At 34.2% G+C, this 26610-nt stretch overlaps 1 protein-coding gene across 1 annotated transcript; it reads right to left on the reverse strand.

Moving 5' to 3' along the window:
• Positions 3826-19002, reverse strand: LOC109831252 (endonuclease MutS2-like). The gene is made up of 22 exons (XM_020398589.1): positions 18859-19002; positions 18410-18503; positions 18185-18296; positions 16940-17013; positions 16477-16553; positions 16287-16323; positions 15862-15947; positions 15531-15590; positions 15166-15314; positions 13785-13893; positions 12950-13105; positions 12708-12818; positions 12446-12556; positions 12261-12359; positions 11791-11949; positions 10889-10974; positions 9298-9903; positions 7493-8399; positions 6871-7395; positions 5363-5824; positions 4297-4619; positions 3826-4024 (listed from the first exon to the last, which is right to left on the reverse strand). Exons 1-21 carry the CDS (start codon positions 18940-18942, stop codon positions 4317-4319), a joined length of 4407 nt encoding a protein of 1468 aa, XP_020254178.1. The 5' UTR covers positions 18943-19002; the 3' UTR covers positions 3826-4024; positions 4297-4316.

Consider the following 26610-nt stretch of genomic DNA (forward strand, 5'->3'; position numbering starts at 1 on the left):
TCTTACGTGAACTATCTATAGCTTAATAATTTAAAAAAATAATATCAATAAAATATATAAAACATTTTCATGGTATTAGTTTGTTAAGATAAAAAAATTATACTTAGCTAACGTACTATAATACATAAAGTATTGCAAAAAAATCTCAAAAGATTTAAAATTGAACAAAATTCCCTGAAAAGTTCAAAATTATAAAAATTGGCCGTCGTCTAAAAACTTAAACAACAAACATGAAATCAAGAAATTAACAGTAGTTTGTAAAGAATTTAAAATTTGCGGTTAACATCTCAATATCTCAAAAATTATAAAAACACCCTTAAAAGTTCAAATTACAAACAAACACCTGAAATTCTAAAATTTTAAAACCTGCAAACAACATAGTTGAATTCAAGGGATTCCCATAATGCACCTAAAAAATTCTAACATTTCAAAACTTAAAACAACAAACATGAAATCAAGAAATTAATAGCAGTCTCTGAAGAATTTAAAATTTTCAATTAACACCCTCAATGTCTCAAAAAATTATAGAAACACCCTCAAAAATTTAAATTATAAAAAATTATAGAAACACCCTCAAAAGTTTAAATTATAAAAAAATTATGCTGATACGAACCAATTTCACAATTCTCTATGAAAAATATAAGAAAAATTAGTAAGCATTCATAAATTTCATACTTTGTTCTTCAAATACTAAAGAAATTAAATATTAATATTATAATCTAAGGAAAATTGACAATAAAAAAATGCAGATATTTAGTTTAGATCTTTGTGGAAAATGACAAGTAGAGAGAAAATGTAATATTATTGACGTAACGACAACTCTTATTGGTTGCACATCGGAAGAATTAATTGTAGAGAAAAAAGAGGTAACTATTAATATTTCTAAGTAATAAATTAGAAACACAAAGAATTTTATATATATAAGATTAATATTTATTCTCATTGAAATAAAAAAAATCAAAATCTATATTTTAAGAAGTCTGTGTTGAACATCGGAAATACATTTAAATTTTTTGTGAAGTTAAACGACAAGATAAAAGATTAACGAGTCCATGAAAGATAACAACACAAAAAATACAACTCTAGCCTGATGTTACAATCGAGTAGATGATGAAAACACTACTCTAGAATTGCCCAGGAAAAAGATAAATGTGAGTAAGGATTGATCTTAGATCAATAAAAAAATAAAACAGAAGGAATAAAATATAATATTTCTGAATATTTTATAGAATAGTATAATTATTTTGAGTGAATTTAGGAATCTTTAAAAGAGAGTTTTATGAGTTTTTTTAGTACTTTTATATACTTGTGCATGTACTTTTATCATATGAAAGTATACTAGAGTTAGCATTAATCCTTAATTTAAAATTTTTTATAAAGTCTATCAATGATTAGGAATAAACTTCATATTCTCTTTTGTATCATTTTAGCATTAATGATTAGGAATAAACTTTATATTCTCTTTTGTATCATTTTAGCATACTTTTAACCAATTATTTTGGCTTATTGGTTTTAAATATTCACATTTCTTGTATAACATTATTTCAATATTTTTTACTTTTGCAACACTGTACTTTCTCAAGTAAAGCTTGGTTTCATGTCAGTCAAAATAATATGAAAATTCAAATTAGCTTCAAATTATATATTTTTTTTCTATCAATTCAAATATCAACATGAAAATTTAAATTGGGTGTAGCCCATTTAAACAAACATCAAAGAAAATAAATAATCACAATATTAGAATTTAGAGACAAAAGTGAGCATAAACTATTAAAATAGAACCGATGAACAAATTTAGTTAGAAAATAATCTAAAAATACTTAATCATGATATTTAACTACATGTATTGCACGTGTATAAAACCTAATATATATGTAAAAGGCAGTCACTTGATGGGCCCAACATGTGTTCCGCAAACTTTCGAAAACTTGTGTTTAGGTTTTTATGTGATTATATTCATTATATTATATATATATATATATATATATATATAGTATATATATATAGGTATAATAGATATATATATATATATATATATAATATATATATATATATATAGTATACTATATATCACATTGGGTAGTCACTTGATGGCCCAACAGTGTTCGCGGCAATTTCGAAAACTTTTGTTTGGGTTTTATATTATTATATATATGAGGAAATTATGGGTATACTGGCCAAGGATCCGTTGTAGTGATGTAGACACAATCTTGTCGATACATCACACATTGGAGTTGTGCGGCTGCCAATCTTCAGGTGGAATGTCATGGCAGAGTGTGTCACATCAGCACCAAGGATCCTTGTGGTACCAATATACCCATTTCTCTCTTCTCTCTCTCTTCTCTCTATACATATATATAGTATATTATATATAATATATATATAGAGAGAGAGGAGAGAGAGATGAGAGAGAGAGAATAGGTTATGCGTTCGGACCAAATAAAATAATTGTGGGTTTGGTATGTATGAGGTCACAATCTCCCTCCACTCATGTCAACAGTATGGTGATGCACATCTCACAATGGTAATGAGTGGATGGGATGTGACACATCCACTACAAGCACAATATTGTGCTTGGTACTGACAAGCTATACTACCATTTTCTCATATATTAATATATATATATAGTATATATTATATATATAGAGAAATATGGGTATCGCTGGCTACAAGCACAAAAGTTATGCTTGGTAGAGTGTGCAAATTCCGCCTCCACTCATTCAAATGTGGGACGCAAGTTCACATGGGTAATGACGTGGATGGGGACTTGACACATCTACTACCAAGATAAAAAATTGTGCTGGTACAAGCATACCATTCATATTATATATATATATAGTTATATATACTATTATATATATAATATATATAGTATAGTTATATATATAATATATATATAGAGTAGTATAGAGAGAGATGAGAGAGAGCAAGACTCCTACAACTTTAAGGGCTAGTGGAATAGTTATCCACGCAACTTTTACGCACTGCATTATTAATATAAAAAGTCCTTCATATAATGGACAGGATCCCTAGGCAAGGATCTATGGAATAAAAAGTTTGAGCATGGACAACTAATTTCCTATCCACTTAAGATTGATAGGAGTTTCATATATATATATAATATATATTATATATATAATATATATAAAGTAGATAATATAGAGTTAGATGGGCAACACGTGTTCCGCAGACTATTCGAGAAACTTGTTTTTGGCTTTTCTATATGACTAATGACGTACACGCCATAAACTTCAACTGGGATCATTTCCAAGTAAATTTCAGATGCCGTGTGATGATAAATAACCCTTTTGCCTCATTTTAACTAGAAAAATGGTTGAATGGTGAATACCCCTTGAAATTGAGGGGCAGAAAAGGACAAAGTATCCCATGAAATAAACCTAACGTCTTATCGGCACGTGAGAGTGAGTGAAAATGAAATACCAATTTTCACTTCTCAATGTTTGGTACCGAGCATGATGCGTGTTTAGTACCGAGCATGATGTGTGTTCGGAACCTAAAACTCTCATTTTCATTTCTTATAATTCAAACTTAAGTGGTAAACAAACAGCTAAATTAAATTCCAAGTATACCGTGATTGATCTTTAGTAATCTAATACCAAAAGTAAAAGATTGTCATTCTCGTTTCATTTTCTAATAGGAACTAAACATGAGAATGGAAATGAACATTTCATTCTCATATAACATAAGAATGGAAATGAACATTTCATTTTCATATTTATTCCATCTCATTCCTTATTTTATTTTATTCTCACTTAACTCGATTCCCATTTACCAAACGAGGCGTAAGAATGCCCATGAGGAATATGGTTACAAGTAATAGATATTTCCACTCTATTTCTAATGAAAAAACAGGCTATCGCATTAATAAAAATAGTGAGAGGTCATAAAGTTACATAGAATGCTCAACAGCACATGCAGCCAGAACCTCTAGCTTTTCCCCTCATTATCGCATTGTTTCCAATCCGTTTACACCTTTATCCCTCGCATCATAACACCGCAGAGACTGCATGATAATACAAGAAAAATACATAAGCGTCATTTGCCTCTCATCCAAAGCTGGAAGCAACTTAATCAAATTGAATATTGAGATGTTTTATTTATGTCAATCTAAGTTATTTAAATCTAAATCTGTTTTAGCTCTCACTAAGATATTAACAATTTTGACTTAAATCAACACAAGTGACAAAAAAAACAGACAATGAAAAGAATTTTGCATCAAAATGTTAACAATAAGGTGCGAAAACCCAAGTAGTAGTAATTAGAAGCAAACCTCACCATGATCTGACAATCAAGGATCACTTAATATATGCAATCGTGCATCCATAGTTCATGGGGCTTTCTTCTTCAAACTTGGAAACACAAGGATGATTCCTGAGTATCTCAAGAGCTCGTTCCTTCACGGCGCCAGTGCCTGTCCCGTGAACAATAAAGAGAACACTATAGGATTTGCATCCTGAAATGGCCATGCCGAGATAATGAGAAGCTTCCTCAGCTCTCAAGCCTCGGAGATCGACTGTGTTCTTTGAAGTTTTCACAGCTGGCCCAAAAGAAGTCTCTTCAGCTTGGTTTTCGTTCATTTTAGTTCTTCTTTCTTGTTTCTGCAATATGTTATCATCCATGAGATTCAATAGATAAGAAACAAATTCAGCTCCAGTTGGTGCATTTCCAATTCCTAAATCAGTATGATTGTTCTGTTGTATGGACATACCAAATGGATTGGGCACTAATAAAACATCATTAGAAATTATGCAGAAAAGAATTTCTACTCCATGCATAAATCTTACAGGTTTGAAATTGGTAACCAGGGTAAGTACAGTCAAACAATTTTCAGCAAGCATATGAAACAATTCGTAAGATAATGCTAAAAATGCACCTCCTTTTAAAGATTAGAACATAGTAGATTACACAATCAGATATTTTTAGCCTGCACTTACTCGATGTAAACCAGTCATTCACTAGTTGAAAACGTAGAATTGTAACAACACATTGCACAGGAAAAACAAAAAACAATGAACCTATTTGAAAGAAACCACTATATCTACACACTTATATTTATTATGATTAAATATTAATTATATCATAAGTCCTATCTGTTATATAATGGAAGGAGTGGGTCAAATGCATCAGTAGTGGTAGATTGGCCTCATAACCATGAGGACTATGGCATGTGGTTATACCTCCAAAGGCTAAGGCTAACATGGTTGTCACCGTTGCCATCACATACTGATAATATCAGTAATAAATCACAGTTATGCTTTTATGTCATTTCTCATATCTGTCTTCCAAGAATACTACATATCATTCAGAGGAAAGCTGAGAACACTACGATTACGCTACTCACCTGCGATTTTAAGTTTGAAGAACCACCATTTGGTGTATGCTTAACATTACTCTGCACTGGTTTTATGTCCCTTCCTTTCACTCGCACCTTTATTTTTCCATATTGGACCATGACAGACCCATCTTCCGCACCCACTTCAGTGACAGTAGCTAGTTTGGTTCCCAAGCCTTTAACATATACTTTCTCTCCAATTTTTGTTATATATGATTTGTGGCTGTCTGCTGGTTCATATAACAACTCACTCGGACTGTGAGCAGCAACAATGGAAGAAATTGCAGCTTCTGACCCTCTAATTATGGAACTGACCTGGACAGGATTTGCTTTCTGGAGTTGCATCTCAAAGTTTTTAACTACAGCATCCATCTGATGTTTTGCAGACCTCAACTCTTGTTGTAACCTCTGGACTTCTTTAGCCTTCAGTGCATCCTCACGTCTATCAAGGTCTGTGGCCTCGGATTGTAGCTGTATACACACAATAGTAAGAAAAAAAATCAGTTTGGTGAAACCAAAAACAGTTTATGCTCTCAGTCTTTTTATTACTTAAACTAACCTTTGAATCCCCAACAAAGTAAGAGATGGTATAAACAAGAAATTACATAATATGCAGTTTACATGCTGGAAATAGTAACGGAATATTTTGTGTTGATAAACTATTTTACTGAAGTCATTTACAAATCTTTTGAAAAGAAAAAAAAACTTCAGATTGCAGATCTAGCATTGAGCAAAAGTGAGAGATTGTTTAAAAAAAAATTCTTGCATGAGACATGTGGGTCATATTAATGGACTACTTTTTAAAGCATTAATATGGTCATACAAATCATATGATACAACACAATCTAGAGTACAAGAGAAAATGTTCCAGCTGCTTCCCTGCCTATATGGAAATAACGACTAAAAATCGATGTAAAGAAAACTCATATATCACAATATTTTGATAAGTCAAATCTTAATGTAATTTCCACCTTCCACTTAAGGTTAATATGAGATACGATCAGTTTGATTTCAATGTAAATTCATTTAAATTAAAGATTGTTCTTCTACTCATGCTCCTTAATTTCATGGGAGGATAATCACAATGTCCACTTTTCAGTATATTTTCTTCTTTTCTGTACAACAAAGCATATGCTATCTGACTTCTGTGTTTTAACAGCAGCATACAATTCTATGTTTCTTGGTTCATGTTGACATGTGAGAAGACATATAAACTAATCCTTATGTCACTCAAACTGTGGCAATTCGCACAGTAAAAACAGAACAAGCTATGGCACCTGAAATGCAGAGGTTTCTCTTCGAACAGATATGACCATTTTCATATAACTACCTGTTAAATTTTTTATCATTTGGAAAATTGAAGTGTTAAGTTGAAGCAAACGTGGGTATCACAGACCCACCGGTTCAATATTTCTATGATTAACCTCAACTGCTCATAATCATATTACAACATGTCATGTACTCATATGCTAATCAGTTAGAATGAGTGCACATTCGATCAAATATAAAAAGAATACCTCGAGGTACAGTTTTTTAACTTCTGATAGAACAGATGCAGTTTCCCTTGCTTGGGCCTCCAAAAGATTTCTTTCCTCCATTAAAGACTGATATAGAAAACCCTGCCTTTCCTTTTGTTTGTCAGGCACTAATTTTTCTACCCATTCTTGAGCACGGTTAAGCACCTCCTGATCAAATCCAATTGATTTAGCGATGCTCAGAGCATTAGAATTACCGGTGCTTCCCCACATTATCCTGTATGTAGGTTGCAAAGTTTGGATGCAAAACTCCATTGCAGCATTCTCAAATCTGGAATCAATAGCTTTCAGATTACTCAAGTCTGCATAATGTGTAGTCACCAAAGCTATATCGACAGAGTCCACTAGATGCTGCAAGATGCTGGTGGAAAGAGCCACACCTTCCGAAGGATCGGTTCCACTGCCAATTTCATCAATGAGTACTAGCGATTCTTTCGATATGACTTCAAATATTTTGCACAGTCGTGAAATGTGCCCACTGAAGGTAGAAAGGTTATGCTCCAGTGACTTCAATCCAGAAAAGTAAAGAGTTTCTTAGAGACGAAATCAAAATTTGTTCACCAAGACACTACATACATTCTCTTCAAAGAGTAGATTAGACTACCTGGTGATCACCAATATCAGCAAGAATCTGATCAAACCATGGAAGCCTAGGTGTATTCTTTGCTGGCAAAAATATACCTGCCTTGGACATAATAGATGCCAAACCCAGAGTTTTCATGGTTGCAGTTTTCCCTCCAGTATTAGGTCCAGAAATTACTACCACCTTCTTAGCATGGCCTATCTTGATGTCTAAAGGAACAGGACTTTCACCTTTAACTAACTTCTCAGGGTCAGCATCTGAAACTGAAACAGTAGACAATCTCTTAAGCGAAGGTTCTAGGAGCAATGGGTGCTGAATGCCATCAATATCAACTGACAAATCCTCTCTATCTGACTCTACTTTTTCATGGCTCTCACTGAAAACTGGGAGAACACCACCTACCCATTTTGCATATGCACCCTTAGCACATGCAAGATCCAATTCCAGAATCTTCTCCATCAAATGCCTTATTTTTGTCTCTGAAATTGCTACTTCAGATGTGAGGAAGCCTAGAATAGCAAGTTCTTCAGCTCTCTCAGAATTTGCAAGCCGTACTTCCATGTTATTCAGTTCAACAGCATCTCTTGGCTCCATAAAGTATGTGGCCCCGGAGCTACTCACACTTAGTACAATACCTTCGGGAAGCAAATATTTGTGTGAAGCCTTGATGCCAACACACATTCTTGACCGCCGCCTTGTAACTAGAGGACTATCAATGCCACCGGATTGAAAAACCTTCACAGATACTTCCTTCAGAACGGATTCCAGTTTCTCTGCATTCTTCTTCCTCTCTGACCTAATAGTTTTCAACTTTGTGCTAGCTCGATCCAGGATTGTAGAAAGAGTACAATCAATACAGAATCCTATTTTGTTTGCCAGTTCCGTCAGAAAATCACAATTCTGTAGAATTTCGAGAAGAGGATGGTACCTGTTTAGATGCAAATTCAAGAAAAAACTAATACAGCTGCATATCTAAATATTTCAGCAGATATTAATATAAATCCATAAGATTTTTAGACAAAAGAAAACGATAGAGAAAAAATTTAATAAAAGTTTCAAAAAGACAATCCATATTCAAGTGTTCCAAAGCACTTCAAACTGATTAGTCCAAGAAAAAAAAAAACAGGCTATTCACGGGTTTCAGTGGTGGTAGCTCCATGCTAAGTTTCAACCATCCAAATCTCAACAAAGTGCCACATTCTTTAAGAACTATGTAACTCATATTCACTTAATTGTCAGCCACTGTAAGGTCTTATCGATGTTGCAACCCTATATAACATGATCCTATGTACATCTTGCCTATAAAAACACAGACAACATACAAAGGAAGCATTGTCAAGTGTTGATCTTATTCTATTTCAACTATTTTGAGCAGGAATTGGATCCAGCCAGAATTGTTATGTACATGAACGATAAGATATCTCAAAGTATACAAAGCCCAGTTACATGTTGGTAATTCGAGTCAAAGGACTTAAAAGAATAAAAAAAATCAACTCCATTTTCATGAAATTGTGCTTTTCCCTGAATGAATGGATCTATTATTGACATGCTCGTTAACCTGAAGACCAATATTTATCAAAAGAGAGTCCAAGACCCTAAGCAAACTTAGACAAGCATACAGATTAGCCTATTTTACTGGCTCCACACCGCAGAATTATCCCTTATTCTGAAGTGAATGTTATTTATCCAATAAAACGTGAATCTCCATTTTCCCTTTTTCGCTTGTTATGAGAGCTAACACCTTAATATCCCATTATATTGTTAATTATCACATTGTATCCAACATTAGCACAGAAAAATTGCAGAACAAGGAGCTAGGTAATCACCTGTCGGAACCTTCTCCTCTCAAAGCAATCCCTTCCAGCTGCTCGAAAACTCCTCTCGCAGATCGAAGACTCCGTTCAACAGCACAAAGCTCCGGGACTGTAAGCAAACCCCCATCAACAGCCAACCTCACAAACTCCGACACGTCATCAACCCCCGAGAAATCCAACGGATTCGGTAACAAAACAGCAGCTTCCGTCTGCTGCAGGAGCTTCTCGCTCTCCTCTCGATTCCTCCCAACTCTCAGCCTCGCGCTCCGGCAGTGAGCTCGGCCAATGGCCGTTGACGCAAAGGCGGAGACTTGACAGCACACCGAAGGCCATTCAAGGGTCTCGTAAGTTTCTCTTCGAAGCTCATCGGAGATCGATTTCTTGTCGAGAATCCCAGGTTCTCTAGTCTTGACCTCGTCGGACTCAGTGGGAATTCTAGGGTTTGGGATAGCGTTGGTGGAGATTTTGTTTTTTGAAACCCTAATTTTTGGGGGATTTGAGCTGAGGAGAGAGGGTAAAGTGAGGTGAGGGCGAAGGAGGGGGGGATTTTTGAATTGATTGAAGCAGTTGAGCTTCAAAGCCTCCATCAAAAGCGGAGAGCATTGAGCGTGGGCGTTTTAGGGCTTTATCAGAGAGGATACAGTTTAGTTAATGCCTGAGATTTGAACACGTGCAAATAAACATTATCCTTTTCGCGCGGAAAATATTAGTAAATGTCACAGGACCCCCTTTACTTTAGTACTTGTTGCACAACGCCCCTGAACTGTGAAACTTTCACTAAAATCGCTCAACTTTGCCGGGTTTCACAAAATACTACATAATATATCCTTATAAGCAGTAAAATCACATAAACAAAGAATATCGTGCCAATATAAATACATTATCGTATGGAAATCAGATATATAAAATCTTTTTTTCCTTGCAATCTTATTTTCTATAGTAAAAGTACACTAAACCTCCAAGGGCTTTCAGCATTTTGTTTAAAAACTTCAATAAACCCACCAATATCTTTTGGATAGACTACAATAAACCCCGGTTACTTTCAACAGTCAAACTGTTTATGTTGTTTCTATGTTCAAGTTTGTGGGGGTTATTCTCAAAATGAGGAAAGTTATTCGGTGTTTCTTGCAATTTTGAAAGTTTGGGGGGTTACTACAAAATGTTGGAAGTTCTAGGGGGTTTAGTGTTATTTACCCCCAGAGTATTCTCTTAAATTTAGTTCCTCTAACCATTAGACCAAAACTTTGAAGTTATGGTGATGATCGAGGATTATAGTTTTATATTAATTCTAACATGCCCCCGCAGGTTGAGCGCCCATTTTTATGGGTCGAAACCTGAACTCACGTAGCGGTGTCAATTTTTAGAAAATCCGCATTTAATTCGTGGCTGGTGGGATTTGAACCTGGGTTGCTCTGATACCATCTTAAATTTAGTTCCTCTAACCATTACACTAAAACTTCGAAGTTATGGTGATGATCGAGGATTATAGTTTTATATTAATTCTAACATATTCTATGCAAAATATCTAGATTATGCAGTTTGCCAAAAAGGAGCAAATATATTCCTCCCTAGCACTGACAGGTGTTACTATCCTAGCATTAACAGGAGATGGGAAAGAGCAAAATCCTCCTTTCCTGATTTATGAGCAGCAAGCATTAGCAATGCATCAACAGAGAAAGAAACATGCAACTTTCAACAACAGAAAACCACAAGAAATTCGCATAATTGAAAACAGATTGCCAGTTCAGTTCTTCATATAGTTTGCTCTCAAATGAGGCAACATCGGAGCCGAAAATTTTATTTACATTATTCAGGAACAAGTCAGCTTGAACTGAATGATACAAGACTATACATGCTACATGCTAGAAGAACAACGCTTCAGCTGTTTTGCGCTGAAATAAAAGTACATTTTTGCTTATCAGAGAAGGATATTTACAGTCAGAGTGAAAAATGGAGAGAGACCATCTCACGACGAGAAGCACAGCAGAAGCTAAATAAATGTTTGTACAGTTTACTCCTGCATGAGAAAAGCAATAAAAGGTTGGTTATGGCCTACTGTAAAGTTCTTTTCCCCTTCTAAAATTGATCCATGAACTATAAAGATCAAGTTGAGATGCTATTATAAAAAAGAATAGGGTACTGGCAGATACACCTTCAATGCTATGAGAGCACAGTCACTTATACACACCCTATACTATTTTATTAGCATTTACACCCTCTAAACTCCATACGACATTATTTCCCAACTTAGTTTGACACGTCACGTGGGGGGGAAAATCAGGTGATTTTAAATCGCCTTTTGCCCTCGGTTTAACTGAAAAAGGACTAATTGTCATATAAGTTGAAGGGGAAAAAATGATGTCGTCTGAAGTTCAGGGGTGTAAATACTAATAAAACATTTAGGGGTTTAATTGACAACACCAGTATTGTACAAGGGTGTGTGCGCACTTATCACAAAAAATGATCTAATTTCACTCCAACAATACTAAATGGCCTTTTACTTACAACTGCTATCTCCTTTGCAAAGATCGGTCTCTCCTTTGCAAGAATAGGAGCACCGCATGCTCTTGGAGCATGCTTTTCATCACCATACACAAGGTTCCCTCCCACGAAAGTTGCCAATACTTTTCCTGAAAGACGCTTCCCCATGTAGGCTGATATACTCTACAGAGAACAAACAAGGAAAAATATGATCAATTTTCATGTATCTAATCACGGCATACAAATTTTCAATAGTTCAGGCTACCCGGATAAATAGACATCGCACAAGCATCCTTCATTGAATTATGACAAATGCTTGGTTTTCAACAAAGTTCTAATAGTTTTTTTATAATTCCGGTTGAATTATGAACAAACTTTGGTTTTTCTACAAAACAACTGATAATGATCTGTGAAAAGGACAGAAAATATAATTAACTGAATAGCACAGGCACATGACTTCACTAACTGAATGAATTAAGGGATCAAAAGGATACCGGATGCTTGTGATATGTTTTGTAGTTCTCATCCAGTTCAAATTCCAGATCAGGTTCCCAAGCAACAAGATCTGCGTGATTTCCGGTTACAATGGCTCCCTGATGAATAACAGGAATTGACTGTTAGTAAAAGAATTCCTTCGCATATGTTACATGAATGATAATATTGTGAATGGATATGGAACCTTGAGGTGTTGGCCTGCCAGCTTTGCTGGCCTCTCACTCCACAGTGTTACCAACTGACTTAACGTGAGTCCATATTTTCTCCCATAAGTCCATGTCACTGGAAGAACATACTGCAAACGGGGACATACTAGTAATCTTTTTCCGGTATTCAAGCCAACAGGAAAAAAACGTAGATTGCATAAACAAAGAAGAAATGCTTAAATTGTTTGTGATAAGTTAAACGTCGATTAGATAAATCCACATAGGAGCTCAAGAGTGTACCTGCAAAGATGATATCCCACCCCACGCCTTTAGAAAGTTTCCTTCCTCAAGGAGCTTGAGATCTGGTACTGATGGTGAATGATCGGAACTTAACATGTCAATGTGTCCATCCTGAAATAGTTAAAAACGCAACTTAACAAATATAGTTTAAGTGTTCTTCCCAATATACTGGTTTACATTATTTTCAGAAACAGAAGTTAGCAAATAAAATCAAATGAATAATATAGAAGTGATCATCATACCAGCAAAGACTCCCATAATTTATGTCTATTAGCTTCCTCGCGTATAGGTGGAGAACATTTAAAGCGAGTGTCTCCATCCATTATTTCTTCTGATGAAAATGCCAGGTAATGTGGACATGTTTCCACACTCAAACTGGCACCATTTCTTTTCACGTCCTTCAAGTACAGCAGAAAAATGATGCAAAAAATAATTTGTAAATTGTAAATGCCTTAAAAAACTGACCCATCTGATCCCTCAATCAGAAATAAAATAAATAACTCGAAGGAACAGTAGTTGCGCTTGCAGAGATTATTAAGTTAATATACGAATGCTGATAGAATAAAGATATGAAACTGTTAAAGCTTATAGTTTCTAATTGGATTCCATGAGTTTTTTCATACACGGTAAATGAGGTATAGCATATAAACCTAATTTATTGTAATGTTATAGTTTATGAGATGAAATCATCAAAACAAAACGAAATTGCCTGACATTAAATTGTTCCGATAAGACAAAATGTCTATAATCGGAATGAAAATGCTTAAACAATTTGTGCTGGAAGTGGTGGTACACCCGATGGTCGATGAAAAAAACTGTCCATCATAATCCGGATACATGATATGTCTGAAAACTTGTGGCTTAAACACTGAAGCATGAACTTGATATAATACTGTTAAACTCAACGTTCACTCAGTTTGAAAGTTGGGCAAAGAAGGAAAACAAACAAACTTTTATACCGGATATATTTCATGTGATTAGGAGATGTCTGAGCTATTTGATAAAAGTCATACACACATCAGAAACTGATATGTAGACACGACAACATTTCACGAAAAAAGATATGCTGGTTTATACCTTGATAAGATCTAATGATGTTCTTGAATCTGACAAGTGAACAATATGTACATGAGCCCCTCTTGTCTCTTGCATTGCTTCTTGCAACTCTCTGATAGCTGCTTCTTCCCTGAAAGGACATTAAAAAAAATGAAACTATTTTAAACATGTCTGTTTGTTTGTTAAAAAAAAGGGAAATCAAAGAATAGGAAACCTATTTGTTAGAAATTTTATTTTAAGGTTGTTTGGTTGGAAAAAAAAGAAGGAAATTAAAGAAATAGGAGATGGGATAAGATGAGTTGTCGTCATATTATTGGATGATGTGAGTGATTTTTTTAAGAAAACTTATTTTGAGGTTGTTTGGTTGGCTAAAAAAATAAGGAAATGTATTATAAGAAACATATTTCCTATAATAGGTTCTTTTCTGGTGTTTGGTTCATTCTTAAAAATAAGAAAATAGATGAGATGAGATGAGTTGTTATTATATTATTGGATGATGTGACTCACACTTAAGGAAATCAATTTCCTTGTTTTTTTGGAGGAAATGGGTGGAGATGAAAGTTTAAGGAGATGAGATGAGTTGTCACAATATTATTGGATGATGTGATTGATTTTTAAATATGAGATGGGATGAGATGAGATGAGTTGGATGATATGATGATAAAAATAATATTTTATTAGATGATGGATGATAAAAATAATATTTTATTAGATGAGTTGGATGATAAAATAATATTTCATTAAATGAGTTGGATGATAAAATAATATTTTATTAAATGTTGGGGTAAGTTTTAGGGATGAAAATGGTTGAAAATAGGAAATGAGAGATTTCCATGCTCCCATTTCCTATTCTTGGTTTTTAGGAAACCAACCAAACAGCCCCTAAAAGCAAAGTTCGGTTGAAGAAAAATTCACCAACAGAATGTGTTTTGGGCCAAAATGAAGGGGCACATTTAAGTGCATACTATTATTGCACTATTGTATCTAGATAATGACATGTGTTATACACATCATCCTGATTAGGATGGCAAGAACACTGCCAAACAAAAAGGTTAAAATATTAGAATTTAAATTTCAAAGCAAAAAAGAAATATTGCGGGCATAAAAAGATTTGGTTTGCAGACAGTTTGAATTTGCTGGCTATTTTTCAAACTCACTGTTCCTTGAAACTGGCCTACAGGAGTGGGCAGAAGCCTTCAGGTTTTTCTACTTAATATGAAATTTCTTATTGATACTGAAAATGTCCCTAAGTGGTTGTATCTTTGCGCAATTATTTGATTGAAGGGATCAAAACTTTAGAAAAATTGAACTTAAGTACTTGGAAGTTGAAGGCAACACGTTATGGAAATCTAGTGAAACCTTATTCTAACTATTAAAAAGGAAAATGTGGTTGCCAAGTTACCATGTGGGTGGCCTGGTCCTAAGATATGTTTCATAGGACCGAACATCAGAACCTTTGCTATCATGGTTCAGGTTGCTTTCAGAATCCAAAACTACCTCCGCGTGGACAAGCAAAGGCCTTTTGAACTTTGCCAACACAGATAATCCCTCCTATAAAAGAAGGTAAGACTTTCAGGAATGAGCAAATGAGCAAAAGAAAAAGTAAATCGCATTATCTTTGTAATGCAAAACAGAGGAAAAATAAGGCACAGCATGTTCAAAGTGTTAATTAATTAAGTATCAATACTTACAATGAAGTAAACTAAAAACCAATGACTGAACACAGAAAATTTTATTTAAAAAATAACTAAGTGGCCAAAAACACACCTTGATATGAGTTGAATTAGTCATTGGGAAATCGTTTATTCCTGAGGGGCACATGAAAGACTGCACAAAGCAGGAAAAATATGTCAGGAGATGCAACAGGAAAGAGAGATTTCACGCACAACTTTTCCTCAATAAGCTGTTAACACAAACTGGAAAATATATGCAGTAATAAATTTGACATGGAAATTAGCAGTCCCTTATAGCACACCAAATCAAACCTTCATGATAGGTATTTATTGATTGTCAACACACCATACATACGATAGTGATAATTAACATAAGAAAAATCGCGCTAGTGGGGACAACAAATGACATAAGATTAAATAAGCACCTTTAGTCCAAGTGCACCTGCATTGAGGAGATTCTCCAATGCAGTCGTATTAAAGGCATTCTCTGGCACTAGACCTCCCCAGAAACCTTCAAACAAAAAATAACCCAAAGGAAATACTTAAATAGAAGGAAAGGCCTCTATTTCGAAATGCAAGATGTCAATAAAGTCAGGAACGATCTCATTAAAGTATTTGGAGGTAAAATGAGAACAAATGTAGATGTAAATTGGCACCCTGCAACATAAAAGATATGTTTCATGGTAGTTTTTACTTTTTATGTATGGGTAGCCTTGGGCTTTAATAATTTCAAATATATAAGTACAAGAAATAAATAAAAACTAAGGATCGAGACAATACCAACATCGACATATATTTTCTCATGTGCTGCGTCGACCTAATAGCATCAAACAACAAATTAAGACAATACCAACATCGACATATATTTTCTCATGTGCTGCGTCGACCTAATAGCATCAAACAACAAATTAAGTATTCATTAGTTAACATATATTTTCTCATGTGCTGCGTCGACCTAATAGCATCAAACAACAAATTAAGTATTCATTAGTTATATGTATAAAGCGAAAAGTAGGAAAGAAGCTTTATAAGAAATGCACCTTGAGTTTTAGTGTTTCTACAGACACTGTGGAAGGATAACTGTTGAGGGGCATATCAATCAATGTTGTTATCCCACCTGAAAGAGAACATAAATCACCATTCTAGATTAGAATATGAATGAAACCATGATACATGCTTAGCTAAAGTCCGAATTTTTTTATAATCTCCAAAGTAGTGAAACAATTTAGAAACAAAACAGTAGCAAGTGAATTAAGAAATGTTTCCCACAGCAAATAAAATAACACTGGAACTTGATAGGATTGTATTCTACTGTATACTAAGTTTCAAACTTTCTTATCCTTGAAAGACTGGACAATCAGATGCTTATACCAGTTTATTGAAAGGACCAGCCACAAGAGTGGACGTGTAACATTAATAAATTGATTGAACATAACTAATGCTCGAAGAAAAATCATTGTAATAAACATGTCAAAGTGACAATGTCAAATAATATGACCGTACCAGCAGCTGCTGCCTTGGTCCCTGATGAGAAGCCTTCCCATTCAACCCTTCCAGGTTCATCAAGATGTGTGTGGCTGAATGACAGAAGCTTTGTGAGAAAGAAACTCCAGTATGAATATTCTACTTTTGTAAAGTGAGTAAATGATACATCAATTTTATTTTAACAGACTCTCAGGCCACATGCTTTCATCAAAAGGTTCATCGTTGTCTAAAGTGTCATATCTTTAACTATCTTCTAATACAAGTTTTCACTGCACATGGCTTGTGATTATCAAATTTGAGCTTTCTTCACAGTACATTATATGATGAAATTTCACTTTACATTGCAGTTCATACAAAAGGAATACAGAGAACAGAGATATCTTTAATAAACATAAATGTATCAGATCAATAGGCTGCAATTGCAATATGTGACAGTTTTATAAAGATAATTATCCAAAGTGAATATTATTCAGAAGAGAAGATTATCAAATGGAAGAAAACATGCAAGTGGCTTTACAATTGAAACCGTAAAGTAGTTTAAATTAAAATTTAAATAGGAAAAACATTTTAAATGATACTCAAAGTTAATAAACAAAAAATTAATCAATAATGAGCATATTTATATAACAGACTTCTGTATAAACAAAAACCTTTTCTACTACTCACGTAGTATACAAATTAAAAATATCAATGCTCCCCTCTTATCTTCTACAAAAATACACCACCACTGTTTTTACATGCATGTAGTCTTTTAAGTAAACTAAAAGTGAATTAACAGCAACAAATCCTTATGTGCAAAATAACTTTTGTGTGTTAGTCATAGTAAGTCTATAACTAATTCCTAATTAAGGGTACATACGGTTTCAATTATTAATCCAGCATAGTCTTCAATGAGTGTACATAGCCTTCAAAAAGAATATTTCCTTCGATTCTTTAGTTACTAGTTAAGAGTAAATCAGAGGCTATATGCATAAACATTTTCCTAGTTGGTCCAGTAATCTTAAAAAAATTTCCTACGCTACAATTTATTAGGATATATTCAGCTTAACATGCTAAATAACGAACTCCCCATTGAGTGCGTTTAGTCTTTAAGTAAAAGATACAAACAATTACCAATAAGGAGGGATGTATACCTCTGTATAACAAATTGCACGTATATAGTTTAATTTGAGACTATGAACTCTGATTTATTTCAGTTGTATATACCATTTATTTATATCTAGCACTTTGAAATAAAAACAAGGAGTGTACAAGATAACATACACATCGATCAAACCGGGCATCAAAACAGCGTCTCCATAATCTACTACAGGGATTGATCCAGGAAAATTCTTCCCCTTAACCACAGAAGCAATAATCCCTCCTTTGACCTCAACTGTCCATTTGTACCAATTTAACCCATAAAAAATATTGACTAATTTAGTAATTGCACTAAGTTGATAAGAATTTAACACCAACAACTTGTTCTATTAACTTTTTTCCACTAACCTGCACCGTTGATTACTCCTTCTGGAGTTACAATGCGCCTGCTAGAGATCCAGTAGTGCTCATAGGGGAGAAGACTACAATCGCTATTTGATTGCTGGTCAAAAATTAAAAGAAAGAAATATTTGTAAACATGTATACATATTTTTTTTATAAATATATCAAAATAAACAGATAGGCAGATAATGGTTTTTGTCGCTATATTTTTTGGAAAAATAAAATCTTTAATCAACACCTTTTCCTTAGATTGAAAAAAAAAATTATTCATAAAATTGATTGAGATTATCATTGTTCCGCGAATTAAGGAATCAAAACATCCAAACCTAAAGTTCTAATTAATACAGACAATGGAAAAATAAAACTTTTGCCTTCCAATCACACGTTACTGATCTAAGATGATTCTTGTAACCAAAAAAATCAAAAAAAAAGCAGGAAAAAGAGGAGAATGAGACCTTGGATGAGGTCTTGATGTAAAGCACGAGGAAAGAAAATATGAGAAAAACCAGCGGAAAAATTCTCCATCTCAAAACCTCCATCTCTCTCTAACTTTCTCTCTCTAAAATCTCCGATCAAGTTTTAGAGAGAGAGAGAGAGTGAAGAGCTGGAGAGAATTTTGGGGAGCTCAAATAGAGATGGGTCGAGACTCGAGAGCCCACTTTGGCCTACACGCACCCGCGCGTACCCAGACGACCTACCCGCTTTCGTGCGGGTTCCGTTGCTTTTGCTGACATCATCCGCAAAGATACCCTCTCAACTTGAGGCGGGGCCCACAAAGATGCGGGCGCATCTCGGCGAGGTGCTTCGGTGGAAAATTGCTTTTCCGGAATAATAGGAGCGAAGGGGAATCATGAGGGACCGCGTTTCATGCGACCATAATCTGACCATATTACGTGGCGTGTTCTTATTGGTTACGTAGAAGGTAAAGGAGGATTAGGACTCAGATTCCACTGACCCTCTTTGCACGGGATTCCTGCAGGGGCCACAGGATCTCGGTATCTTTCTGGAATCAAAAGGGAAAAAACAAATAGACTATGATGTGTCGGAAATTTACGATTCTGCCGTCATGGTTCCAGAGAGTTCATTTTGGGCTGGGCCTCCACTAATACTGTCAGAGGACTAGCTTCGACCCCACTTTGGGTCACAAGTGGGAGTCCGGAATAAAAAAAAAAGTATCTAAACTATCAAAATAATATTAAAATCCAGAAAAACAACATCTATAGGTAGAACAAAAATTAAGAAAATTTTATTAAATTTTACAGCATGGCGATTGGCGAAGTATTAGAAGCTGAATTAACGTCTATTACCATATATGACATCAAACATCTAAATTTTACATATTCAAAGTTAAAAGAGAGATGAATCTGAAACGATAAAAAATAACCGGCTCGGATTGAGTTGAAGTAGCACATATATGACATGTAGATGCGAGCAGTTTTGTGTGGATATGTACCTGCATAAAAATGCTTACCTGTATAATAAGATTTTACAATTAGAGTAAATTAGATTGATTTTTTTAAAGAAAAAAACTCTAATTCAACTTTATTCAATAATAGGTTGGATGTGAAATAGATTTGGATTAATTATAACACTCCAAATCTACTAATCTAATGAATGTTAGAACTTTGTTGGGGAAGAACGTTGTTCGTGCAATATATCTTGTTTGATTAATAATAAACTCTCATTTAGTATTAATAACTTTGTGAGATGATATATTTTAGGAATAAACATGTACGAAAAAATTTTGGCTCAAAATGATGCAAAAATCAACACAAATAGTTGATTTCAGTCATTAACCTTTGATAGTCGCGAGACAACCATCCATGATCCACAAATCATCGATGGACTATAGTCAACAGTTTGTATTTTTCAGAAACGAGAAATCAAATCATCAATGGACTACAGTCAATCCGATGATCGCTTTAACCATTAATGGACAGTAAATAATTTGTAAATTCTAGAAACCAAAATTTAAACAATCGATAAACTACAAGAAACCATCAATGATCGGCATCAACCATTGATGATCGGGTTTAACCATCAATGATTTAGACGTGTTTTAGCATATTTTCAGATTCAATCTCAACCGTTTGATCGCAGATTTGATGTCCTATCTTAACACTAATTAGATGACTTATTTCTAATGCAGTCAAGGTCTATTGAAGGAGGATTGGAGAAGAGATTAAGAGAGAGAGAGAGAGAGAGAGAGAGAGAGAGAGAGAGAGAGAGAGAGAGATGATATTTGCACAAGTTTGTGAGATCAAATTCTAGGATTTGAGAGATATTGTAAGTTAGAATTTCATTCCCTGAGCCTCGTTCGACTTCTTCTCGTCATGCTCAACATCGATAGATTGTTTCAGCGAGAAGGAGTGCTCTTTGCATTCAACTCCAACATAGCTTCTTCACGGATCATCATCAACATCAGTTTGAAGAACGGTTTGTCTTAAAAGGGCTGTAAGATCTTTTTAATTGTGTAGGCATCAAAAATTATCTATAGGTTTTCGCACGCAGCTCAAGATGGAGAGAAGATGATGAGTGTTATTATCTGAGCCAAGGAGGATTATTTGACATAGACAAGTGTATGAAGTGAGTTTATGAAGCGTATGAATCAATGGGACGACAGAATAATAAAGAGACGATCCCATCGGGAGTTACGTTTCATCCACGAAAGACAAAGTGTCACACGTGTTACGTCCACTCCACATGTGATTCACCCATGGGAGATTATAGATCTCTTCTCCGTCTTTCTAACGCACATTGAATCGTGTTATTCCGAGATCGGATCGGGAAATTAGAAGGAAAACAGTCAACGCGCGCTAAAACAGCATTTCGGCCAAAACTGAGACACATCTTGTAGCTAGGATTACTACCGTTAGAGTCCTTGTAGCTCTAGCATCCATTTACAAACTGATAATACATCAAATGGATGCTAAAACTATATTTTTAAATAGAGACTTAGATGAAGAAATTTACATGGATCAACCCGAGGATTTGTTGCTTCTGGACAAGAGAAGAAAGTATGCAAGCTTATTAGATCACTATATGGTCTCAAACAAGCTCCAAAACAATGGCATATGAAATTTGATTAGACCATACTATCTTATGGATTTATAATTAATCAAACAGATGAGTGTGTATATCATAAAATAGATAATAACAACAAAATTATGATTTTATGCTTATATGCTGATGATATTCTTATTTTTTGTTCTGATATACAAACCATAAATAATATCAAACACTTTTTATCACAAAATTTTGACATGAAAGATTTAGGTCAAGCTGACCTAATTCTTAACACTAAAATCTTGAAGAATGAGAATGGATATGTGCTATCACAATCACACTACATAAAGAAAATCCTCAAAAACTTTTATAACCCAAACTGTCAACCTGTTTTTACACCATATGATTCTAATATACATCTAAAGAAAAATACAGGTTATCCTCAATCACAAAGAGAATATGCACAAATAATTGGATCATTAGGATTCCTGACAAACTACACCAGACCTGACATTGCCAATACAGTAAATAGACTTAGTAGATATACATCAAATCCTGATAAGAGTCACTAGAATGATCTAGAAATAATTTTAAGATACCTAAAAGGAACCATGAATTATGGTTTACATTATAAAGGTTATCCATCAGTATTAGAAGGTTACTCAGATGCAAATTAGATTAGTGACTCAGTAGATGTAAAATCCACCACTAGATTTGTGTTCCTTTTAGGAGGAGGAGCTATTTCATGGATATCTACTAAACAAACTGTAATTGCTAGAAGTACAATGGAATCAGAAATGATAGCCCTTGATACTACTAGTATAGAAGCTGAATGGTTAAAAGATTTACACAAACCTAGGTGTATGTTTTTTTATAACAAACAAAAGGGGGGAGAAAATGAGCAATTTGAAAACTGCTTGAAAACTTTCTGAGTTTGATTGTCGTTGATCGTGAGTCTTTTTTATAAGTTTTTATTTTTGGTTTACAAGTGGTTTCAACATGACAAGTCTTTCAACCTTGTTTGGTTATAGGAGGAGTTTTCATGTTTTTAGTTTCGAACAAGGAGTTTCTGGATTACCTGTTCTTTTTCACGTATGCATATTTGTAGGGAGAGCTTACATTGCATGTCATACATGTCATATGTTTGTCTTGAACTGAATATATATCTCATCATGTGTTTTTATTTTTTATATTTCAAATTCGGAGTCATGTTATTAATAAAAGGGGGAGATTGTTAAACCTTTGTTTGCGAAGAACGTTATTCGTACAATATCTCTTGTTTGATTAATAACAACATCTTATTTGGTACTAATAAGTTTATGAGATGATATATTTTAGAAATAAATTGGTAAGAAAAAGTTTTGGCTCAAAAACAATATAAAAAACTAACACGAATAGTTGATTTTAGCCATTAATCATTGATGGCCACGAGTCAACCATCAATGGTCCATAGATCATCGATGGACTATAGTCGACAATCTGTATTTTTAAAAAATAAGAAATTAAACCATCAATGGACTACAGTTAACCATTGATGATCGCTTCAACCATCGCTGGACTATAGTAAACAATCTGTGAATTCTAAAAATCAAAATTTAAACAATCAATGGACTATAGGTAACCATTGATAATCGGCATCCATCGATGATTTGTTTAACTATTGATGGTTTAGACGCATTTTGATAGATTTTTAGATTCAATCTCAACCGTTTGATCATAAATTTGATCTCCTATTTCGACACTGATTAGAGGACTTTTTCAAATGCAATCAAGGTCTTTTTAAGGAGGGATTGGAGAAGAGATCAAGGACAAGAAAGAGAGAGAGGATATTTGCACAAGTTTGTGAGATTAAATTCTAGGGTTTGAGAGAGATTGTAAGTTAGAATTTGATTCTCTGAGCCTCGTTCAACTTTTTCTCATCAAAAGATCGTTTCAGCTAGGAGGAATGCCCTTTGCGTTCAACTTCAACATCGCTTCTTCACAGATCATTATCAACATTAGTTTGAAAACCAATTTATTTTAAAAGGGTTGTAAGATCATTTTAATTGTGCTTTAACTATATTAGGGTTGGTTTTGTATTTCAAACTTGCAAGTTTGACCGTATATTAAAGTTAGAATAATTGAGGATTGGCATGCTCAAGCCAGGGTAATTAAGTGTGGCTAGCTAGGGCTAGGTTTCTTCTAATTATTGTGAGGAGACGGATATCTAGTTTTAGGTAGATTCCAGGGTCTTGTTTGTAAAACTTACTGAATCGAGGTATGATTTAAGGATAATTCCGGTCATAGTGAATAAGGCCATTCGTGAGAAGGAAGAGTGGACGTAGGATTTTGATACAAACTACTATAAAAATCTCGTGTGTTCCTGTGTAGATTTCTCCTAGTTTTTTATTTTTTATTTTTCAACTACATATTATGTGTCCATCCAAAAAATTTGTAGCAATCCTATTCAATCCCCATCAAAAGGCGTGCATATCCATTTCCATCAATGGAAACATTTTTTTAATACAATTAGCATAATTAGGTGAATACGAACAAGTTGTTGGTTGATTAAAAATAAAATTTTGGACCAACAGGATCCAAAATTTTTGTTGCATTAACTAATGATTCCATGTTATCAACTTTTTTCTTTAGGGGCTATTTGGTTCGTAAAAAAAGCCACAAAACCCATTTCCCTCTCCTGACACCGCGTCCACCTCGGACATTTCATTTTATTTACCTTCTTTGTGCGGATTTGGTTCGCAGTGGGTTCTAGGGTTTCCAGCGGCAGAAAACTCCTCCATCTCAGCCAAATCGCTCGTCGCGATTTTCTCCAAAAACGAGTAGAAAACCTAGGAAAACCCTCCTCTTGTGTCCTTTTGTTAGATTTGTAATATTTTCGGGAAATTTCTTGGTTGGCTAGGGTTACCGCCAAGTTCCACCATTCCTTCTCTCCTCGCACGTCGGATCTACGAAAGCTGGGGATTTTGTCGAATTTTGTCAAATTTTCATCATGTTTTTTGTCGGATTTGGGGAAATCACTGCCTTTCTGAGGGTGTTTCGTCGGATTTTTGCTTGATTTGTTGAATTTTGGCTATTACAGGTATAATTTTGCCATGTTATTCGCTTTGTTTCTTTTTCACTGCCTTTTTGATTTTTGTATGATTTTTGTATGATTTTTGCTTGATTTAGAATTATTTAAATGCTATGGTGTGTATCATGACAGCAATCCTAACTTTGCATAATTTCGTCGGATTATTCATTGTTGGTTGGTGTTTCCTAATTAGTGTTAATATGGTTCACTGTTGGTGTTTCCTGGTGCTGATTTAGTTTGTGTTTAGGAAAATTGATCAGTTATTATGTTGTTGGGTTTTTAGTTTCTATTAGTGCTCGTCGTGAGCTCTCGTGACTGTTTTTTGTTACTATACTGATTCGAGCTTGTTTAGCTCTATGTTGTTGGGTTTGTGGTTGCTATTTGTGCTAGTCGTCGAGCTCCCGTGGCTGTTTTTTGTTACTATGCTGATTCGAGCTTATTTAGCTCTATGTTGTTGGTTTTTTGTTGCTATTTGTGCTCATCGTTGAGCTCATGTGGCTGTTTTCTGTTACTATGCTGATTCGAGCTTGTTTAGCTCTATGTTGTTGAGTTTTTGGTTGCTATTTGTGCTCGTTGTTGAGCTCCCGTGTTGGTATTTTCTCGTGTTCAGACAGTTTTGTTTAGGCTATAATGATTGTCAAAATTTCTGAGATTAGGAACCTGCAATATTTATTGATATTGCACTGGATGACTAACAATGATGATATTAACCAGATTCTGAGCCCTCAGCCATTACGTACATGTTTGGTATTTGCAGCTTTGATGCGATTTGCTATGGTATATACATTTATGGCTAATCAGGTTGTTTAAATGTTTTTATAGGTTTCATAAGAATTTCTGGCTAATTCATGTACATATTTCATAAAATTATGAATAATCAGGGTATTACAGGTCTCGATTATTTTTCTTCGAAAATAGGTTTCGTGTGATTATTTTTTTCATCTCAAACAGGTATATTTCAGGTCAAATCAGGTACACAGTTCATAGAAATTGAATCATGTTATTTCAGGTTTTGTATGATTTTTTAAGGCAAACAAATATTTATAATGAATTCAGTAATTTACTATTTGTTCATGTTACATTCACACTTTTATTTTGTTAAGATTACTTCACATAACGATCACAAATAAATTTGTATTTAGTGGGAGTAATCTTACCATGGTGGCGATATACACTTTTCCTTACACGCTTAAAGACTAACCAAACACAAGAAAAGTGGGAAATGTCAAATCAACAAAAGTTTTTTCTTTTTTTTCATACAAATCAAATACAAGAAAAGTTCATACATTGGTTTCCCACCTTATTTTATATGTAAACCAAACCAAAACAATATACTTCTTAGAAAAATTTGAAAAACTTAAAACTTGAGTTTATTTACATAGAATTACATTTCCCTATATCTAGGAAACAAACCAAATAGCCCAATATGACCAAAGAGAGTTCGGTGTCCACAAGCAAATATTCCTTTATCTTTTTTAATTCAGTAATTGGGACTCAGGGACTACTAGTTTTGTCGCTTCCCTTGTTCTTTTTCCTTTCATGCATTTTTGAGCTTTTTCTCTGTTTGTTGGGTATAGCGTAAAATTCACAAAACTATCATGTATTGCTGCGGAGTTTTTTTAATAATTTTTATTGAACAACTTTCTTATGAGAAAATATTTTGGCGTCATACAAACAAACGAATATCAATATCCTGACACATATAGGTGACAATTGCAGACACACAAACTTAGGAATATTTGGAGCAAGTCCTACATTCCTGGATATCAACAAATAATTTTTGTTTAGTATTTAGAAAACTGAGAACAGAGAGAGAAGTGAGACAAACAACAATTACAATCGGATGATATTCTTAGAAATTAATATATCTAAAAATTATTGTTATACCCTCATCTCACAGATATTTATAAATTTTGAAAAGTATAGAACAAATTTAATATTCTACTAGAATTAGTTTTTCCGAGACTTAATTTCTCTGAAAATCAATTACAATTTAAATTTGAACATGATTGTACGCCTCATTACTTGAGGCAGTTTTGTTTCATCCATTTTCTTCTCCTTACTTCATCTGCTTTTTCTTGGCAACACAAAATAAAACTCTCAAATGTTAAATGTTCGCTCTATTAAATAA

This window comes from Asparagus officinalis, chromosome 1, assembly GCF_001876935.1.
Source record: "Asparagus officinalis chromosome 1, Aspof.V1, whole genome shotgun sequence".
NCBI lineage: Eukaryota > Viridiplantae > Streptophyta > Magnoliopsida > Asparagales > Asparagaceae > Asparagus > Asparagus officinalis.

Bases quoted from the DNA above. Each gene is read 5' to 3' on its own strand.
- LOC109831252 (XM_020398589.1), bottom strand. From the start codon at position 18,942: ATGGAGGTTTTGAGATGGAGAATTTTTCCGCTGGTTTTTCTCATATTT. The intron at 18,504-18,858 runs GTCTCATTCTCC...ATTTTTGACCAG, and splicing joins ACATCAAGACCTCATCCAAG to CAATCAAATAGCGATTGTAG. The intron at 4,620-5,362 runs GTGAGTAGCGTA...AACATATTGCAG, and splicing joins CTTCAAACTTAAAATCGCAG to AAACAAGAAAGAAGAACTAA.